Source organism: Felis catus, chromosome A3 (genome assembly GCF_018350175.1).
Source record: "Felis catus isolate Fca126 chromosome A3, F.catus_Fca126_mat1.0, whole genome shotgun sequence".
In the NCBI taxonomy this organism is placed as follows: Eukaryota; Metazoa; Chordata; class Mammalia; order Carnivora; family Felidae; genus Felis; species Felis catus.
Genome location: NC_058370.1, coordinates 86369777 through 86387805, shown reverse-complemented (window position 1 = coordinate 86387805; position 18029 = coordinate 86369777). Strand labels below are relative to the sequence as shown.

Sequence of the window (18029 nt, the reverse complement as noted above, 5' to 3'; positions counted from 1 at the left end):
AGGAGATCCTAAAAAGTAGGAAGCTTTTATTAAAAGTTTGGCAAACTTATTATTTTAAGTGCATGTTTTAAATTTTACTTAAGTGATATTCTTGAAAGTATAGTCAGTTTTTTGTTTTTGCATCTAAGAAACAGGGTCTGCTGATTGCTCTGTGTGTTACTTTTGTCTTCCTTCTTACACAGGTGAGACAGCAGACACCCTGATGGGTCTTCGGTACTGTAAGGAGAGAGGAGCTTTAACTGTGGGGATCACAAACACGGTGGGCAGTTCCATATCAAGGGAGACAGACTGTGGAGTTCACATTAATGCCGGGCCCGAGATTGGCGTGGCCAGCACAAAAGTAAGTCTTGACTTTGTTCTCATGATTATCTAATCATAGTTGTGGTGGAGCACACTAATCTGTATCTTCTGGGTCATTTGTTAGCACTTACGGAACTCATCAAGTTTACTAATCATTGTAATTATTTTACGACTTCATGGTGAGTAATAGATAAAACACTTGTCATTCTTTGCCTCAGTCCCATCTTGAGGGGTTGAAAGGGCCTCTGCTGGCTATCCATTTATCACTTCTCTTCCTCCTGCCGGTGCCGTGGGGTACATGGTAAATATGATGTCCTCTTCTTTTATTAAGGATAGTTAGGGAATTAGAAAAATAACAAATTTAGAAGCATCCAGTTTTTTTTTTTTTTAAAAAACATCCAGTTCAATTCTAATAGTTTTTGACATTTTGACAATAGTTTATTGACATATTTTATTTGCACACTTAATAGTTTCTAATAAATATGACAAAATGTACATGTTACCTTTGAAAGTTTGTAAGGGAGGTACACCTTTGGTATAAAATTTGCCTATTTAAAAAAATAAAAATGAATATCCTATGACAGTATCTATTCCACTTTGGATACTACATCTGTGGAGACTTAAACACTTTTTTTAGGGCCTTAGACTACTTTGCTCTTTGAAATTGGGATATATTGTAAATTTAGTATTAGTAATAAAAATAGGAATCTTAGATATATAAATGCAAAAGATATTCTCTTTGCACAAATGTATTACTCTTTATGATTTTAGCATTTCTGTTTTTCTGCTTAAGTGTAATATTTCTTGCTGATTGTTTAATAAGATACTTAGGTATCAGTGAATTTGATTCTAATTAAAGGTGTGTAGAAGAAGATGTTAACATGTGCGTAGCTACATTTGAATTTTTTTGATTAGAAAAAAATTTTTTTAATGTTTATTTTTGAGAGAGAGAGTGTGAGTGGTGGGGGATGGGCAGAGAGAGAGGGAGACACAGAGTCTGAAGCAGGCTCCAGGCTCTGAGCCGTTAGCACAGAGCCCGACGCGGGGCTTGAACTCACCAACAGTGAGATCACGACCTGAGCCAAAGTTGGATGCCCAACCGACTGAGCCACCCAGGCGCCCCTGAATTTTTTTCATTTTAAAGAAACTCAGAAGTTTTGGGGGGAAGGAGAAATTTGTGATTCTTCTGTAAAAGCTCTGAGTGAGGTTTTTTGTTTCTTGGTTACTTTGATGTTGCTAACACTATAATTTGCAGAAAGCTGAAACCTGAATTTTCTCCATGTGGTAATTAAAACATGTACGATGTTTGTGCTTGGGTTTCCATTCTGTGCCTGAATAAATAACCAGCCGCCCTCAGCAGCAGCATACAGAGTTTTGGAACAGTGTCCAGACAGACAGCTTTGATCAGGGATTGGCATTCCAAGGCCCCTTTATTCACAACACATGGCGAAACAAGGGCTTCACCGTGGGATATGTGGGATATGGGGTCACACCACTGAATGGACGCTATTGACTTCCTTTTTATTAAAATCTTTCTTGAACTGTGAGCTGCCAGGGGAAGTACAATTTTTTTGATTTCTAATTCTGTTTCTCACAGAAACTTTAATTTTTCTCAACATTTTATTACGATATTTTCAAACACACAGCAGAGTTAAAGGAATTTTATGTTAACACCCATATACCTATCACCTAGATTCTACCATTAACCTTTTCTTCTATAGCTTTATTGAGGTATAAGTTTCACACCATAACATTCACTGATTTTCGGTATATAGTGTTAGTAAATTTGTGTAACTGTCACTACAGACCTGTTTTAGAAGACTTACTTGAAAAAAAGTTCCTTTGTGCCCATTTCCAGTTAACCCCTACTCCCGCCTCTTAGCCTCAGCCTGAGGTAGCTATAATTGCTTTCTCTTGCTATACTATGTCATTTTCTAGAAATTTCTTATAAATGGGATTGTATAATGCATGCCTTTTGTGTCTGGCTTCTTCCACTTAACAGGACGTTTTTGAGATTTTTTCATGTTGTTATTTCTAGCAGTAGTTCTCTTTTTTGCAGGTCCTTTTAAAAAATCTTTTTATTTTGGGATAACTATAGGTTTATAGGAAGTTGCAAAGATAGTACAGAGAAGTCCATGTACTTTTCACCCAGTTTCTCCAATGGTTACATCTTATGCAAGAAAATAAGCATCTTTTCATAGTAGATATTTTAATTAATTTCTTTTAAAAAATGACTTCCTTAAAATTCTTAGTAAGCCTTGGGGCGCCTGGGTGGCGCAGTCGGTTAAGCGTCCGACTTCAGCCAGGTCACGATCTCGCGGTCTGGGAGTTCGAGCCCCGGATCAGGCTCTGGGCTGATGGCTCAGAGCCTGGAGCCTGTTTCCGATTCTGTGTCTCCCTCTCTCTCTGCCCCTCCCCCGTTCATGCTCTGTCTCAAAAATAAATAAACGTTGAAAAAAAAAATTAAAAAAAAAAAATTCTTAGTAAGCCTAGCAGTTTAGTCTTTCTTTAATTTTTCTTGGATTCTTTAAGTTTTCTTGGATTCTGAATTTTGTTTTCTTCAATTGCTTTAGACATTCTAGGCTTGGAGTTGTACAAGTTTTGCAGTTTTTAGTAATAGGCTGTTTCTGAATGGCAAATATGTTTACATGTTAATAGGTGATCAAAAAAGTTTATTATTGGTCCTAATCCCTGGCTCTGTGATGGAGCTAGCACAAGAATTCTATAATCTTGATTACAAATCCCCAACTTTGCCTAAAAAACTGTCAGGGCTAGAGAGAGGGTAAGTTTCTCATAATTTCAGATCATAGACAGTTTGTGTTTCTGTAGGAATTGATGGGCATAAATATGCAGGTTTAGCAATTTTTGTATGTTATTGCAGGTGTTTAAAATTTAACCACAGTACTGACTTTTGTTGAATTTTAAAAATAAACCAATAATAACTTTTTGGCCTAATAAAAAGTAAAACCAAGTTTAAAAGTTCAGAGTCAACATTTTCCTGGTAAATTCTTTCAAACTTCAGTAAGTTCTAAGTGTGAGGTGTAATTTGCTTTCCTCATGATTTGTTTTCTGGTATATATTGATGAAATGAAAAGCATGAAATTATAAATTAAGCTGTAATAAGAATGCAATGGAAAAATATGTGCGTTATTCTATTCTAGGTTAAAGTTATTCTATTTAATATTTATATTTAAAAACCAGTGTTGAGATGTCTTAAGTCCAAATAAGGAAATGTTACTATGTAAAATAACATTTTTACTCAGGTAAAAACCATCTGATTGGTTTGAATTGGAAACAGTTTAGGGATCCCGTGGGTCCCAGATACTGGGTCTCTCCCCCTGTCCTGATCATATGTTTTGTGATTAATTGGTTTATTGAAAAATAACTGTCAGCAGGAAAAGGTAGACTGGAAGGGACTGGAGTTTAAGAATACAGATGTGCTCATTAGCCTGGAGGCAAGGGGCTGTGAATCCACTTCAGTGCTGGGTGGGGGGGGGGAATCATAGCCTACTGGTAGGACACATGGGAACACAGGGACAGGTAGCTGTGAAGGAATTGTATGAGCAGCTAGCTGCTGGGAGGTCCAGCAAGGGACAATAGGGAGTCTCATTTAACTACTGGGAAGGTAAGGAGCATTAGCAGACTGTGATTTTTATTATACAGAAGGCTCATTATCCACATTATGACAGGAAAATATTCACTAATGAAGTGATTCCTTATCCAGAGAAGAGTAGTAGAAATTCAGCCTATAATCTACAAAAAAAAAAAAAAAAAAAAAATCAGAATAAATTTCTTAATGTTAAAATTATATATAACACTGTAGCTGACCACACCACAATATTCCTAGTAATTTAATAATAAAATATAAGGGGGCACTTGGGTGGCTCAGTTGGTTGAGTGTCCGACTCTTGATTTTGGCTCAGGTCATGATTCCAGGGTTGTGGGATAGAGTCCCGTACTAGGATCCTTGCTGAGTGTGGAGCCTGCTTAAGATTCTCTCTCTCCTGAGGCTCCTGGGTGGCTCAGTCAATTAAGCGTCTGACTTCAGCTCAGGTCATGATTTCACGGTTCGTGAGTTCAAGCACTGCATCAGACTCTCTGCCGTCAACTCAAAGCCCACTTTGGATCTTCTGTCTCCCTCTGTCTCTGCCCCTCCCTTGCTTGCTTGCTCTCTCTCTCAAAAGTAAACATAAAAAGATTCCCTCTGTTCTTCTCCCTCATGTGTGCGTGCTCTGTCTCTCTCTCTGTCTCTGTCTCTGTCTCTGTCTCTGTCTCTCTTTCAAAGTAAATAAATAAATAAGAGCCTCAAATGCCTGAAATATAAAATATAGTTTCTCTAAATGACTGGTGAGTTAAAAAGGTCTCAAAACTGCTATTAAAAAGACTTCATGCAAAAATAATGACAATGAACAAACATGGTTCCAAATTTAGAAAGTGCGGCCAAAATGACCATTAGAAGTAACTTCATAGCATTAAATGCTTTACTAAAAAAGAAAAAGGAAACCCAAAATAGCAGGAGACAAATAATAGAGAAAAATGAATGAAACAAGGTTCTTCTTATTTCCAATCGACAGGACAGACTACCTGCAGAGCTTAAGAATACCAAGTAAAAGATTTCGTAGAATGAAGAAGAATTCATACAAAGTGCTTTATATAAAATATATACAAGATATTTTCCTATAAATTGACAGTGGCTACTTAGAAAAGATATGAGGGGTGTGTTTGGAGGAGGGATTCTCAATAGCTATAAAAATACTTACAACTCTACCAAGCACTGTCTAAGATGCTCCCTAATAAATACTTATTGAGTAAATGAAAACTGTAACTTTACGGACTTTTACATTTTTAGCACAAATTGATGAAAATGCCGTGTTTCTGGATGGGAAGATTGTTTTGTAAACAACTGACAGATCTGTGGGACAGAATCAGTTCTGCAACATAACTCTAGTATGCCGTGAGAACTGAGGCTACAGGAAATGTCATGAGCCAGTAGAGAAGGGAGGGCTGAAATGGAGGGAAAATTGGCTATTTGTAAGAAGAAAACACAAGTTAACACCTTGCACTAAAATAAATTTCAGATGGACTGAAAGGAAAAAAAATTAAATAAAAAGGGACAATGAAAACAACAGAATTAAGAAAATTAATAGTACTTAACTGATGCTGGAATGGAAGGACTAAGCCTAATAGTACTACTTAAAAGTTTAAAAAAATAAAACTTCTAAGTTAATAAACACCATTATAAAAAAAGGTTTACCCCAAACTGGGAAAAAAGTATTTGAAACATAACAATAAAGACCTTAAGACCAACTAAAAAAAAAAAACAAAACAGAACTCCCACACCCCAAGTGCAGAAACAAGTGAAGAACAATGAAGTTAAGTCTTCAAAGAGAAAACATAAATGGCCAATGAACATGAAAACAATCTTAACTTGTCAGATTCAGGATATTTGTGATAAGGTAGTATTGAGAGGCCATTACCTAGCAGGCAGATGGTAAACATACGCATCTATGCATCTCTCACATTCTCATACAGCTAATGGGAATGAAAATAGTCTTGGTAGTTGACAGAAAGCTTGCTTTATTTATTTTACTTACTTACTTACTTACTTACTTATTTATTTATTCAGTTAGTTAGTTAGTTAGTTAGTTAGTTAGTTAGTTAGTTTTGAGCACAGAGCCCCTGATGCAGGGCTCAAATCCTATGGACTGTGAGATCATGACCTGAGTTGAAATCAAGAGTTGGATGCTTAACTAACTGAGCCACCAAGGTGCCCCATAGTTGACTGCAGGTTTTAAACATTCACCATTTTATGGCCTAGGAAAATAAATGTCTTTTAGTTCAAACTTTTATGAGTAAAAGTTTGTTTTGCGCCTGTGTGTCAGCTGTTATGCCGAGTGCTTTACACTGGTCTCGTTTCATTCTCATGATAACATTGAAAATAAATGTCCCTTTGACAGGTGGGCCATCTGAGGCCTAAAGAGATGGAAAGCTGCTCAAGTTTCAAAACTGCCTCACACGGTAGTAAACAAGAAAGAAGGCACTCTTCCTTGGGAAAGTGCTTGTGATTTAATGGAGAATAAGAGCAAGTTATAAAATTATACCTACTAATTAAGTTTAACTATTTATTTTTAAATTTTTAAAATATTTATTTATTTTTGAGAGAGAGAGACAGAGAGGAAGCAGGGGAGGGGCAGAGAGAGGGAGACACAGAATCTGAAGCAGGCTCCAGACTCTGAGCTGTGAGCTGTCAGCAGAGTCCGAGGCGGGGCTTGAACCCACAGACCTCCAGATCATGACATGAGCTGAAGCCAGACACCTAAGCGACTGAGCCACTCAGGTGCCCCCCCTTTTTTAAAAAAAATTTTAATGTTTATTTTTGAGAGAGAAGTTTCTTAACCATTTAAAGAAAAGAAAGGCAGTGAAGATTAGAAGGCAATATTTACAAATGTTATTAATACCATTATTAAAGTGTAATTATTTCTAAGATTGAGGATTATTCTTATTTCTACTTACCTTTCTACAATTGAAGCAAAAGTTTTTTTTTAGCCAAACTGGGGATGGGGATGGGGGAAGGTGGCGGTGAGCAACAAGTATATTGGCAAAGGTTAAAAAAATCCAAGAACAATTTTTATTTTACTTATTATTATTTAACAAAAATTTTAATGTTCATTTTTGAGAGAGAGAGAGTGAGAGAATGAACAGGGGAGGGTCAGAGAGAGAGGGAGACAGAATCTCAAGCAGGCTGCAGGCTTTGAGCTATCAGCAGAGAGCCCAGCCCGATGCGGGGTTCAAACTTACGGATGGCGAGATCATGACCTGAGCTGAAGTCAGACACTTAACTGCCTGAGCCACCCAGGCACCCCTCAAAGAACAATTTTTTAAAAATCCAGCCAAACCAATGTAAGTACCTCAGGGATTCTTCAGTGAGTGCCTTGCTTTTGACTTCTATCAAAAACTTAAATTGGTCGTGCATGTGCAGAGTTACTCTCTGTTCGCTTTTCTTTTCTAGTGCATTAGAAGGAACTTCTGTTTTTGTCTTTGGAAATAAAAGGTCATTTGTTCAAATTCAGAAAGGGAGAATAGTGATAGATTTCTCAAGTACTGGTTCAGTTCGCTGTTACTAATGCTATTTTAAAAAATGGGCAATACATACTTGTAAAACTAATGGGAGGAAAGTCTTTATTTTCATCGTTTTACATTAAAAAGTCCAAGTTCTAAAAATGCAACTGCAGCTAATTGTGCCTTTTTGCGTTGTTCCAGGCTTACACCAGCCAGTTTGTGTCCCTTGTGATGTTTGCCCTCATGATGTGTGATGACAGGATCTCCATGCAAGAGAGACGCAAAGAGATCATGCTTGGATTGAAGCGGCTGCCTGGTACGAAGATCCTCACACAGTACATTTTTGTTGTCCGAGGAAGTAGCTAACGGGCGAAGTTCTCTTCTTGTCCTTGACGCTGTGGTTTATAGCTATTTAGTCATAAAGATCTTTTTTGCCTAGTATTTAAAAACCCCTCACTGAGATCACAGAAGATAGAAGCACTGGTCTTTTGTTGGTTGCTACCAGTATATTATTGTTACTATATCAGTTCAGTTTATTGTCCTTCTTTCATAGACTTTGTTAATATTCTTAACAGATTTGATCAAGGAAGTATTGAGCATGGATGATGAAATTCAGAAACTGGCAACGGAACTTTATCATCAGAAGTCAGTCTTGATAATGGGACGTGGCTATCATTATGCTACTTGTCTTGAAGGGGCACTAGTAAGTCTTCTCACTTGTAATTTCAGTCTGTTGGACATGAGGACCTGGCACGTAGCCATAATTTTTAAATGGAATGAAATAGGTGGAACTTTTGAAAATGCCTTTGTTTTTATGTGCTCTGATTTGTTATCTTGAGAAAGGGTAACAGAATACTTAATTCAAAAGTGAAAATCAAGAAAAGTACATTTTAGTGTGGTAATTTGGGTTTAGCAAGTAACTTGGTTAATTTGTTGTCCAAATATGAATAAATAAAAGATTGAATTTTTTCTAGATATGAGATTTAATTGAGGCCAAGCATGAGGCAAGTAGAGAACAGTCACCGAGTAATATGAATATATTCATGGTCACCTAAAATCTTCAAAAAGTTTTTGTGGTTTTAACACTTGTAGTTACTTGTTGAGAGTTTAGAAATAATGATCTATTAACCTGTATTTACAGGTCAGTGGTCCTTTAATACTTCTGGATAAATAGTGACTTCAGACACCAGATGTTTTGTGTAATACTTACTTAAGAATGGGTTTTTGAAAAACAGACTGAAGACTAATCTAGTTCTTTCCTGTTAGAAAATCAAAGAAATCACTTATATGCACTCTGAAGGCATCCTTGCTGGTGAATTGAAACATGGCCCTCTGGCTTTGGTGGATAAGTTGATGCCTGTCATCATGATTATCATGAGAGATCACACTTACGCCAAGTGTCAGAATGCTCTTCAGCAGGTGGTTGCAAGGCAGGTAAGTTAGGGGCTGCTGTGAGGGGACCTGGGGTTCTCTAAGAGTTGGGTCACTAAAGCTTATTTGAATTTTATGACATTTAAAGTGATAATCCAGTGCCCGGTAGGAGGCTTAGAAAACATGTTTAAGTTTACATGTGAAGAATCGGAGATGCTGAAGAGTTTTGACGGGACCCGGCTCCTAGATCTCATAATTAGCAGAGCCAAGACCAAAACTGAGGTCTAGTCTCCAGATCTTGTCCTATTTATTAGTGTATGCTGTTCCCTCTTAAGTTAATATTCTTAAAAGTATATTTCAGGAGGAACTAGGTTTTACATTCATATTACAGGTGCTGTGCTTAACAGTTTTCTTCAGATCATTTGGCTTTTTTTATTTTTATTTATTTATTTATTTATTTATTTATTTTTTTTTTATTTTTGGGACAGAGAGAGACAGAGCATGAACGGGGGAGGGGCAGAGAGAGAGGGAGACACAGAATCGGAAACAGGCTCCAGGCTCTGAGCCATCAGCCCAGAGCCTGACGCGGGGCTCGAACTCACGGACCGCGAGATTGTGACCTGGCTGAAGTCGGACGCTTAACCGACTGCGCCACCCAGGCGCCCCTCATTTGGCTTTTATATAAAGCCTCAAAGATATTACTATCTGGGCACAATGTAGTGGTCATGAAATTGAGCTTCGAGGGCAGGCAGACTTGGATTCAAGTACTGAGCCGGGTATTTCTCGTTTCTGTGAGTTTAAACCCATTACTGAATCCCACAAAGTTTCCATTTCCTTGGCTATAAGTGAGATCAATCTGATTTACCACGTGGGATTGTGAGTCAGTGAGGCCACATGCAGATGCGCAGTGCAAAATTTGCACATTCACGTCCAACAGCCCTGCCTTTGCTTACCAGTGATGGTGCATCTGTGTGTGTGTGTTTCTTTCCCAGGGACGTCCAGTGGTGATATGTGATAAGGAAGATACCGAGACCATTAAGAACACTAACAGAACAATCAAGGTGCCCCACTCCGTGGACTGCTTGCAAGGCATTCTCAGTGTGATCCCCTTACAGTTGCTGGCTTTCCACCTTGCTGTGCTGAGAGGCTATGATGTACGTGATGGGCCCCTGCAGAAATCTTGGACTTTTTTTTTTTTTTTTTTACCCAGTTCACTTTGAGAGTTTTCCTTTAAAATTTTTAGCAATAGCATTTGAGAAATCCTTCAGATATTTATCTGTCACCTGTTACAGTGGCATGGCCCGATTTGTAAGTTACATCATAACCTTTTCTTACATACAGAACCTGAAGGAACCTTGGACCCTAACTCCGAGATTAGAGATGACCTCCTTGGGGAACACCTCTGTGTTTCCTGTTTCTTTTGGGGTAGCTCTTGGCAGTTCTTGTTTGGGACGCCCCCACGCACCCCAGGACTTAGCATTCCTGGCCTCGCAGTCGCTCTGACAATCGAACGTCCCACTCTTCCACACTTCCAGTGTCCCCTGAGAGGGCTGCCACCTTTACGGAGGACCGTAGGAGCACTTCCTGTGCTGAACCTGCTCCTTCAGGATCCTTTTTCCTCTTTTCAAGACTTTTGAGATACATTATTTGATGGTATTTTCCCATTTTAGTTCTTTGTAGTGTGTAACTAACATGGTTAATGAACATGTTGTTTTCTGGTTTTATATACAAAAATAATTTGCTTAGAGTAACTGCTCCTCTCCCCCCGGTCTGTACAATATTCAAATAATGCTCTTTTTTTTGCAGGTTGATTTCCCCCGGAACCTTGCCAAATCTGTAACTGTAGAATAAGGAGCATCTGCAACTCTGGGCGATTGAGCAACACAAGACACCTTTTGTATTTAACACCTTGATTTAAAATAGCACCCCTCGAAGCCTTTTTTAGTAAATCCTTATTTATATATCGGTTATAATTACTCCACTCAATTTGTGATTTTTGTGAAATTACCTCATATTTTTCCAGTAATTTGTGGGGGAGTTTAAATAATGGAGTTTATATTGGAATTGTTATCACAAAGAGATTTAGCTCTCATTTTCTTTAAAGGATGCTGGATGTTGGATTTCTGGGTCCTCCACTTCAGCCTGGGAGGACTGTGTGTTTTTAGAATAACTGGCCTTTGTTTTACCGAGCTTCTATTCATTCAGCTCAAAGAAAGTGCAGTACATTTAATTGGATATCTGAAGCCAGCAGCAATGTATGCTAATACTTGGACGTTTAATTAAGGTCTTGCTAAGTTTACGTGTAAAGAGAAGATGCTGTGATTTGTTTTGAAGTTTGTGTTTTGGTTTTAAATCAAACTGTAGAACTTAAAAAGTGAAAGCTTTTCTTGGTGGAATTTCTTGGTGGGATTTCTATGTAAGTTACATTAACCTGAGTCTCTCAGACCTGTTGCTTGTTAGGTGGAAGTTGAGTTCACTTAGGAAGCTAGAGTGTAGTGCATTGGTTTTTCTCCAGTTCTTAACAGCAAGTTATTTGCACAATCTCATAGCACAAACTTTTAAATTTGAGCTGCTTTAGACAACTGACAACATCGTTTTCAGTGTGAAGATGGGGGACATACAGATGGGGTGTCCTACTCCTGGTTTTTCCATTTTCTAAAACTGGTTTCTATTTTCTAATATCTGCAGTTTTTTTGTTTTGTTTTGTTTAATGACTGCTGAATGACTTAGTTTATCTTATTCTTTGAAATTACCACACAAAGTCGTTACTAAATGTCTGAGATTGAATCAGTATTGATATATGTAGATTTCTCTTTAATTTTGCCCTGAGGAAAATTGTCTTGTAGTGAATTTTAGCTTTTTACTGCCTTGTTGCATAAACCAGTACCTTTGCGCCAGGTGAAAGTTCTCTGTAGCTTGGAAGATTTGCAAGTTTTTTGACTAATCACTTGACTCTAAGTGTGTATGCTGGGCTAGGCTTCGAGAAAGCCGTATGCTTTACACTGAGACTAGTGAAGGATTGCATCAAATATAATGTTACTTCCTAGGTATTTTTCTCTATTATCTGTGTTTTACTCCTGAAATATATTTAGGAATGAAGAAGATATGAATAAATAAAGTGAAATCGAGGTGCCTTCAGCTGGTTTACATCGGAAGTGGAAATTAACAATTTAGATTAAAATAGAGTAGACTATTGGTTTGACACCCAAAATGTCTTGAGTAATAATTTCCCCATGGGGTTTTTTTTGCCAAATCTTGGGGGTTATAGGGCAGTGTGTCTGTGTTTTGGTGAAGTCCTTCTCTTTTTAAAGTTTTCACTTTTAAATTGTAAAGATACTTAGCATAATTATTTAAGTAAATTCAGCCTTTTTCTTTTTTCTGTGTTTGAATTTCTTGATGAGGTTAAGATTTTCTAAAAGCAATTGCTGCAAGTGCAGCACAGAGTTCTGCTTGTGTATTAGGGTTAGAAAAAATACTTTGCATATTTTGAGGTACTTTGGAAGGACTGTCATAGATGGAGACTAGAAACCTGATTGTTTCTGAAAATAAAGGTTACTATTTACATCTTATATATAGCTACTATGGCTATATCTATGTATTTTAAATGTTTCTGAGATTATTTTGTTTGGGCTTGCTAATTTTAGTATATGTTTAGAGTCATTTCTTCTGTTTGTTAAATTATGCATTTTATGTTTCTGATTTGTATGGATTTGGCATTTCCTAATGGCCTAAAAAGTTTGAATCAGCATCCTAAGTGAACAAGTATGTGAAATCAATCATTAGTTTTCAGTTTCTCTGTTTTTCTCTTCTATGGCTGTCTGTCTGTCTGTCTGTCTGTCTCTCTCTCTCTCTCTCTCTCTCTCTCTCTCACACACACATACACACACACACACACACACACACACACACACACACACATACACACACACACACACACTTCAAGCTAGGATATGTTCTGAATTGAATATCAAAAGCTGATATTAAAGAACAAAGAAGTGGTATTTTCCAAATAAACATGGTTTCTCTTCATCCCTTCTTGCTTCTTATTTTATTTAATGTAGTGATTTTTAAATGCTTTTACACATTAATTATGAACACAAATACTGTAATGAGGCAAATCACTAACAAGTACACATGCCCAATTAAAACCAATGTAATCTAGGATAAGAAAACCTGATTTTTCAAGAAAGATATTCTACAAAAGGAGTCCTTTATATAAAAAGTTCTTTCTTGTAGCACATTTAAAGTTTAAATTCATTCATATGTAACTTAGAGTTTCTTACCTCAGCCATGAGCCCTTTTTAGGCTGGGGTCATGTGTAACCTCTAACACGTGGCCCAGTAAATGATTGTTACTCTGCAGTCAGTCAGCTTTTCTATCTCTTTTAAATTACCTATGCCATAGATATAAATGATAAGAGGAAAATTAATGTTAACTGTTTTTAGTTTGCTATATGTCAGCATCCTATTGTGGGCAAGTCAGTGTGCAAGAAACTGAAAAGGATATCTTGTTCAAAGTAAAGTCTGCTTGTCACCAGGCCGTCTTATCACCGGTGAAGATTAAGATGATTGCAAGGCACAGGGTGAGAGAGTGGAAAAATGGAGGTGAGCTGGGTTGTTAAATGTTGTTAGCAGATTTGTTCACTTAGACAGTGGTCCAAGTTTAGGGGTGTATTATGTTCAAAAGAGGTTATTAAAATGCATTTTGTAGAGTTAGCTATTATCACGGGCTGGTTAGGCCATATATCTGTGGTACTCCAAGGAACAGCAAAGGCGAAATGCAGGTAAAAAGCAAGCAAGCATAGATAGCACTCAAGGGGAGGTGACACAGGGTGGAGTGCTGATGGGGCTGGGGGTTAAGAGAGCTAACACAAATTTTCTGTCTTACGTTTTGTGGAAAGTTGTTTTTAAGATGGTAGTGTCTTATCCTTCTGAATACAGATCTCTTGGCCTAAGCTAATAATGAGGACAGGGGGAAAGGAGCCCCCTGCCCCCACTCCCCCTTTAAAGCTCCTTGGTGATGTTCATTTGGCGCTTATTCATATTAAAACCTTCAAAGAAGGAAGACCAGCTGAAGTGTTTGCTTTAACAAACATTTTAAGAAGTCTTTTGGAGTCAGTGTTTTATCTTAAAAAAAAATTAGGATATACTGTAGCAATAAAAGGGAAAGACTAATGTTAACTATTTATTGTATATTACAATTTAAGGGATTTTTCTAAAAGCACAATGTCATTGGAAAGTGTTTATTGAAAAAGAAATCATAGCTCGCGTAGAATTTGTGAAGGCCAAAGAAATGGAAGGAAATGGTAAAGGAAGATATTTTAGCCTTATATCCACAAATTTAGTGGATTTTGTATACCAGACCACCGGATAGAGTGTCTTATCCATGAAAACATATTTCAGATTACTTTTTTTAACCTCAAGTTTAGAAATGCTAACACATGAGTTTTTCTCACAATATTTAAGGATAGTTAAAACATCAGTATTTCCCTAGCTTGATGAATTTAACCTTATCTTCAGATCTATGACATGACAACCAATAGGACTGATAACATTAGCTTTGAACCAGTCATTTCCAGGGTTAAAATGAACATCATAGTTAACTAGCAAGACTGTAAAGTTATGCTGTATTAACTTATAAGTCTGTAATAGCTTGATAATCAATATTATGGAATCTACCATAAATAATGGCTAATGAGAACATTTTAGGAAATTCTTGAATTACCTTTCTTACGGTACTCAGAATGAATATGGGAATGATCCTGTTAGCTTTTTAAAATGTTCTGTGGCTATTTTGTTTTCGCTTAAATAAAACTTTTCATATTTGTGTAAGTTATACTTTTTGTGAGCTGGAGATTTTAGAATCCTTGCTTTGTTTCAGTTTTCTGTTCTTTTAAGACGAATGTTTAGTTTCCTGAGCCAGTTGGTCATTTCTTCTTCATGTCTTGTAAGTCCAAGAACTCTAACAGTGAACTGTGAATAAGTTACCAAAACTTAGTGAGAATTACATTTTGAAGCAATTTGCCAATATTTGAAGTGTGTACATGTTGGTAGATGTGTTAAAGATTGTATTGCACTAAGAGTGTAGCCAGTGTTTAGTTGTTAGTATACTTCTCTAATGCTAGAAGTTAATCCGTTACTGTTGCTTTTTAAAAGAAGAGATGATTGCATAAATGTAATCAAAAGTTACATGTCTCCACTTCAACTTGCCAATTGTTTTAGAAAGAATCATTAGATAAAGCAAAGGCTCTATTTTTTCTGATGTCATACTCCATAGATACTGTACCTTCTCAAGTGTTTTGAATTTTTTTGTAAGAATGTGTTTCTAGCGGATTTCTGGTGTATACAGTGATCGACACTTTGCTTAAGTGATAGTTGCAAAAGAAGGATATTTAAAATGGGTGAGTAGCAAGACAGCCTGTCCTCTAAATCTGGAGTTCTGAAGTATCTGGCAATCTGTTAATTATAGAACAAAGCTTCCTTTTACAGGATCCTTTTATAAACAGCAAGCTAAAATCTCTATCCCTGGTGCTTACAGCACTCGCTGTGTTCTGCAGGAGACAGAGTTCTGCCAGGGTGGTTTGAATGAATAGCTGTGCTGTTTTGCCTTCCCATAGAACTGAGCCCAGTCTCTCAGCTCTGTCTCCGTGTTGCTCTACAGCAAAGCCTGGGGCTGCCACACAGCACGGATCACTTTTTCCATGGGCCACGTTTTGGCATAAAATCCAGCTTTACTTTTATTAAATGGTTATCTTTAAATTCACCTCAATTGGCTATCAATAAGTATTTACCCAGTACTTAGTAAAGGCCAAGAAATAATTTCCCTAAAAATTTAGAGGCCAGTTTGTCATTGGGAGTGGCATTTAAGAAAAAGGGATTCTTTCAGTGTTTTGGATGAGGAAAGAAGTAAGGGTTAAGTCTCCCTCACTGATCTCTGTACGTAAATAGTTCTTCCTTTTAAAAAAAAAAATGGTGTAGGAACTTTATTAGCTTAAACATCCTGGAGCTATAAACTAATCTTGTAATAATATACAGACAGATTGCCAGGTTACAGGTTATTTAACCAGCTGATCTGTTCCCCAGAAGTATGCGTGTAATCAGAAAAATTCATTGTTCTTTTTTTTTGGTTAGCATGTGTACAAGAGATTATTTCTAAGATTGAAAGGCCATGTTTTTGAACTTCATATTATTAATGTGATTCGTTGGCTGAAATTCCAAGGTTCACTTATTGTGTTTTCTCAAATGTATTTCTCCTAATGCTGTTATGTAGCCATATGTACCTTTTCGTATTTCAAAAGATTTTTGAAAATGAAGTCTGGATGTGCAGTTGAAAATATGGAATAAAAAATGGAGCTTGTAAACAATTAGAGAAATGCTTTTTGGATAGAATTGTAGTTATTTCCTTCCACCCACTTATCAGTCTACCTTGGTTTGTATAAGATTAAAAAGGCTATTTATACTTATTAAGATGAAAGCTCTTGACATGTTTTCATATGCTTTTAATTTCTGCAGTATAAAGAGTGATTTAAAGGCATCCAGCAGTTTAAAAATAGAGCCTAATAAGGTATATCCTGGAACTCACAGCTATTGCATACCTTGGGGATCTTTAGAAGTTAATTTTTGCCTCTGTCACTCAGCTTTGTATGTTCTGGAATGGAGATAAATATGGTCAGGTCTTAGAAGGAGAATTGCCAGACTTCCCAAAGCCTGTGATAGAAGTACTCATTGAGAATTCTGGATTTATTACAAGTAGAAGGCAAATGACCTTGTACTTCTTAACTAATATATTCTCTCTCTCTCTTTTTTTTAATGTTTATTTATTTTGAGAGAGAGAGAGTGAGGGTGAGAAGGTGCACATGAGTGGGAGAGGGGCAGAGAAAGGGAGAGAGAGAATCTCAAGTAGGCTCTGTGCTGTCCGTATGGAGCCCCACTTGGGGTTCAAACTCACAGGCTGTGAGATCATGACCTGAGCCAAAATCCAGAGTCGGATGTGTAACCAACTGAGCCACCCAGGTGCCCCTAATACATTCTTAATATGTGAGACCCAAAGGTTGATACCCATTAGTTTTGGGTTGTCCTATAACATCCTGGTTGCAAAGGTCTAGATGTGTCAGGGTCACTACAGTTTGTTTCTGCCAACAAGGCCTTTCAGGTGACACTCCTGTCTTCATGTTGTCCTCACTGATGCCAGTGTGGCAGCATCAGTCACGGATGTTCTACTATGGCAAGTGCAATGTGGGATGGACTCATTGGAAAGCTTGGTCTTCAAACAGTGCCCCTAATGAGATGGAAAATACCTGACACAAGGCTTTTAGTTCCTGGCCAAGGGAAATAGCAGTAAATTCAAGTTCCTGTTAGACTTGAATGTAGTTAACCAGTTTGGTTCATGGGGGCTTTTTGCCCCCATGCTTTGTATGTAGAATTATTTTGAAATGTTGAGCACATTTGCCTTGAATTCTATCTCTTGCTTCCTAATTTTGTATTTATCCTTTGAATAAAAGGTAAACCCAAAATTGAATTTACTTTTGCTGCTGTGTAGAAGCCTAGGAACTGTGGGAAATCCTTATAAGATTTTTATCTTATGTTCTTGGTTATTAACTTGGACCCATGTATTGTTACTAAAGTTCAAAGTGTTTCTTTGAAAGAAACAAATTAATTTTAAAACTTCTTCATATGGGGGCGCCTGGGTGGCGCAGTCGGTTAGGCGTCCGACTTCAGCCAGGTCACGATCTCGCGGTCCGTGAGTTCGAGCCCCGCATCAGGCTCTGGGCTGATGGCTTGGAGCCTGGAGCCTGGAGCCTGTTTCCGATTCTGTGTCTCCCTCTCTCTCTGCCCCTCCCCGTTCATGCTCTGTCTCTCTCTGTCCCAAAAATGGATAAACGTTGAAAAAAAAAAAAAAAAACCTTCATATGTACGGTTTTTGCATGTATGTATGTGTGTGGGGGGTTTTGTTTTTCTTTCTTTTTTTTTGATGTTTTAAGTGAAGTGGAAAAATACCCTGGCTTCTTACTGCAGAATTGATTTTACTGATACAACATTAATAACTTAAGTACTTTGAGTTCTTTTCTCAGCAGAGACCTATTTGTGTAAATTTGTGTGCGAATGCCTGGTTCCAGGAGTAAAGCATGGAGTCTGGAGTTCCCCAGAACAGACAAAAGCTAGTTGACTTGTAGACATATTGGTCTCCTCCACTTGGCCTTCCCAAAAGGTGATGTTCCTATGTTATTGGTCCTCACTCAGTTCCTTTGGACTCAACATTGCTGAAACTAAGGAAGGGCAGCTCGGAGAATGTTGATATCC

At 37.5% G+C, this 18029-nt stretch overlaps 1 protein-coding gene across 2 annotated transcripts in view; it reads left to right on the top strand.

Annotated features, from left to right (window-relative positions):
• The window catches only part of GFPT1 (glutamine--fructose-6-phosphate transaminase 1), a 52669-nt gene extending 40807 nt beyond the window's left edge, over positions 1-11862 (top strand). For both annotated transcript variants that reach the window (XM_006930156.5, XM_023251731.2), the window contains 6 exons: positions 183-340; positions 7561-7675; positions 7935-8062; positions 8626-8793; positions 9723-9884; positions 10537-11862. In XM_006930156.5, the coding sequence (XP_006930218.1) occupies positions 183-340; positions 7561-7675; positions 7935-8062; positions 8626-8793; positions 9723-9884; positions 10537-10581 (776 nt within the window). In that variant the 3' untranslated portion in view covers positions 10582-11862. The remainder of the gene's footprint in view (positions 1-182; positions 341-7560; positions 7676-7934; positions 8063-8625; positions 8794-9722; positions 9885-10536) is intronic.
• Positions 11863-18029: the final 6167 nt, after the last annotated feature.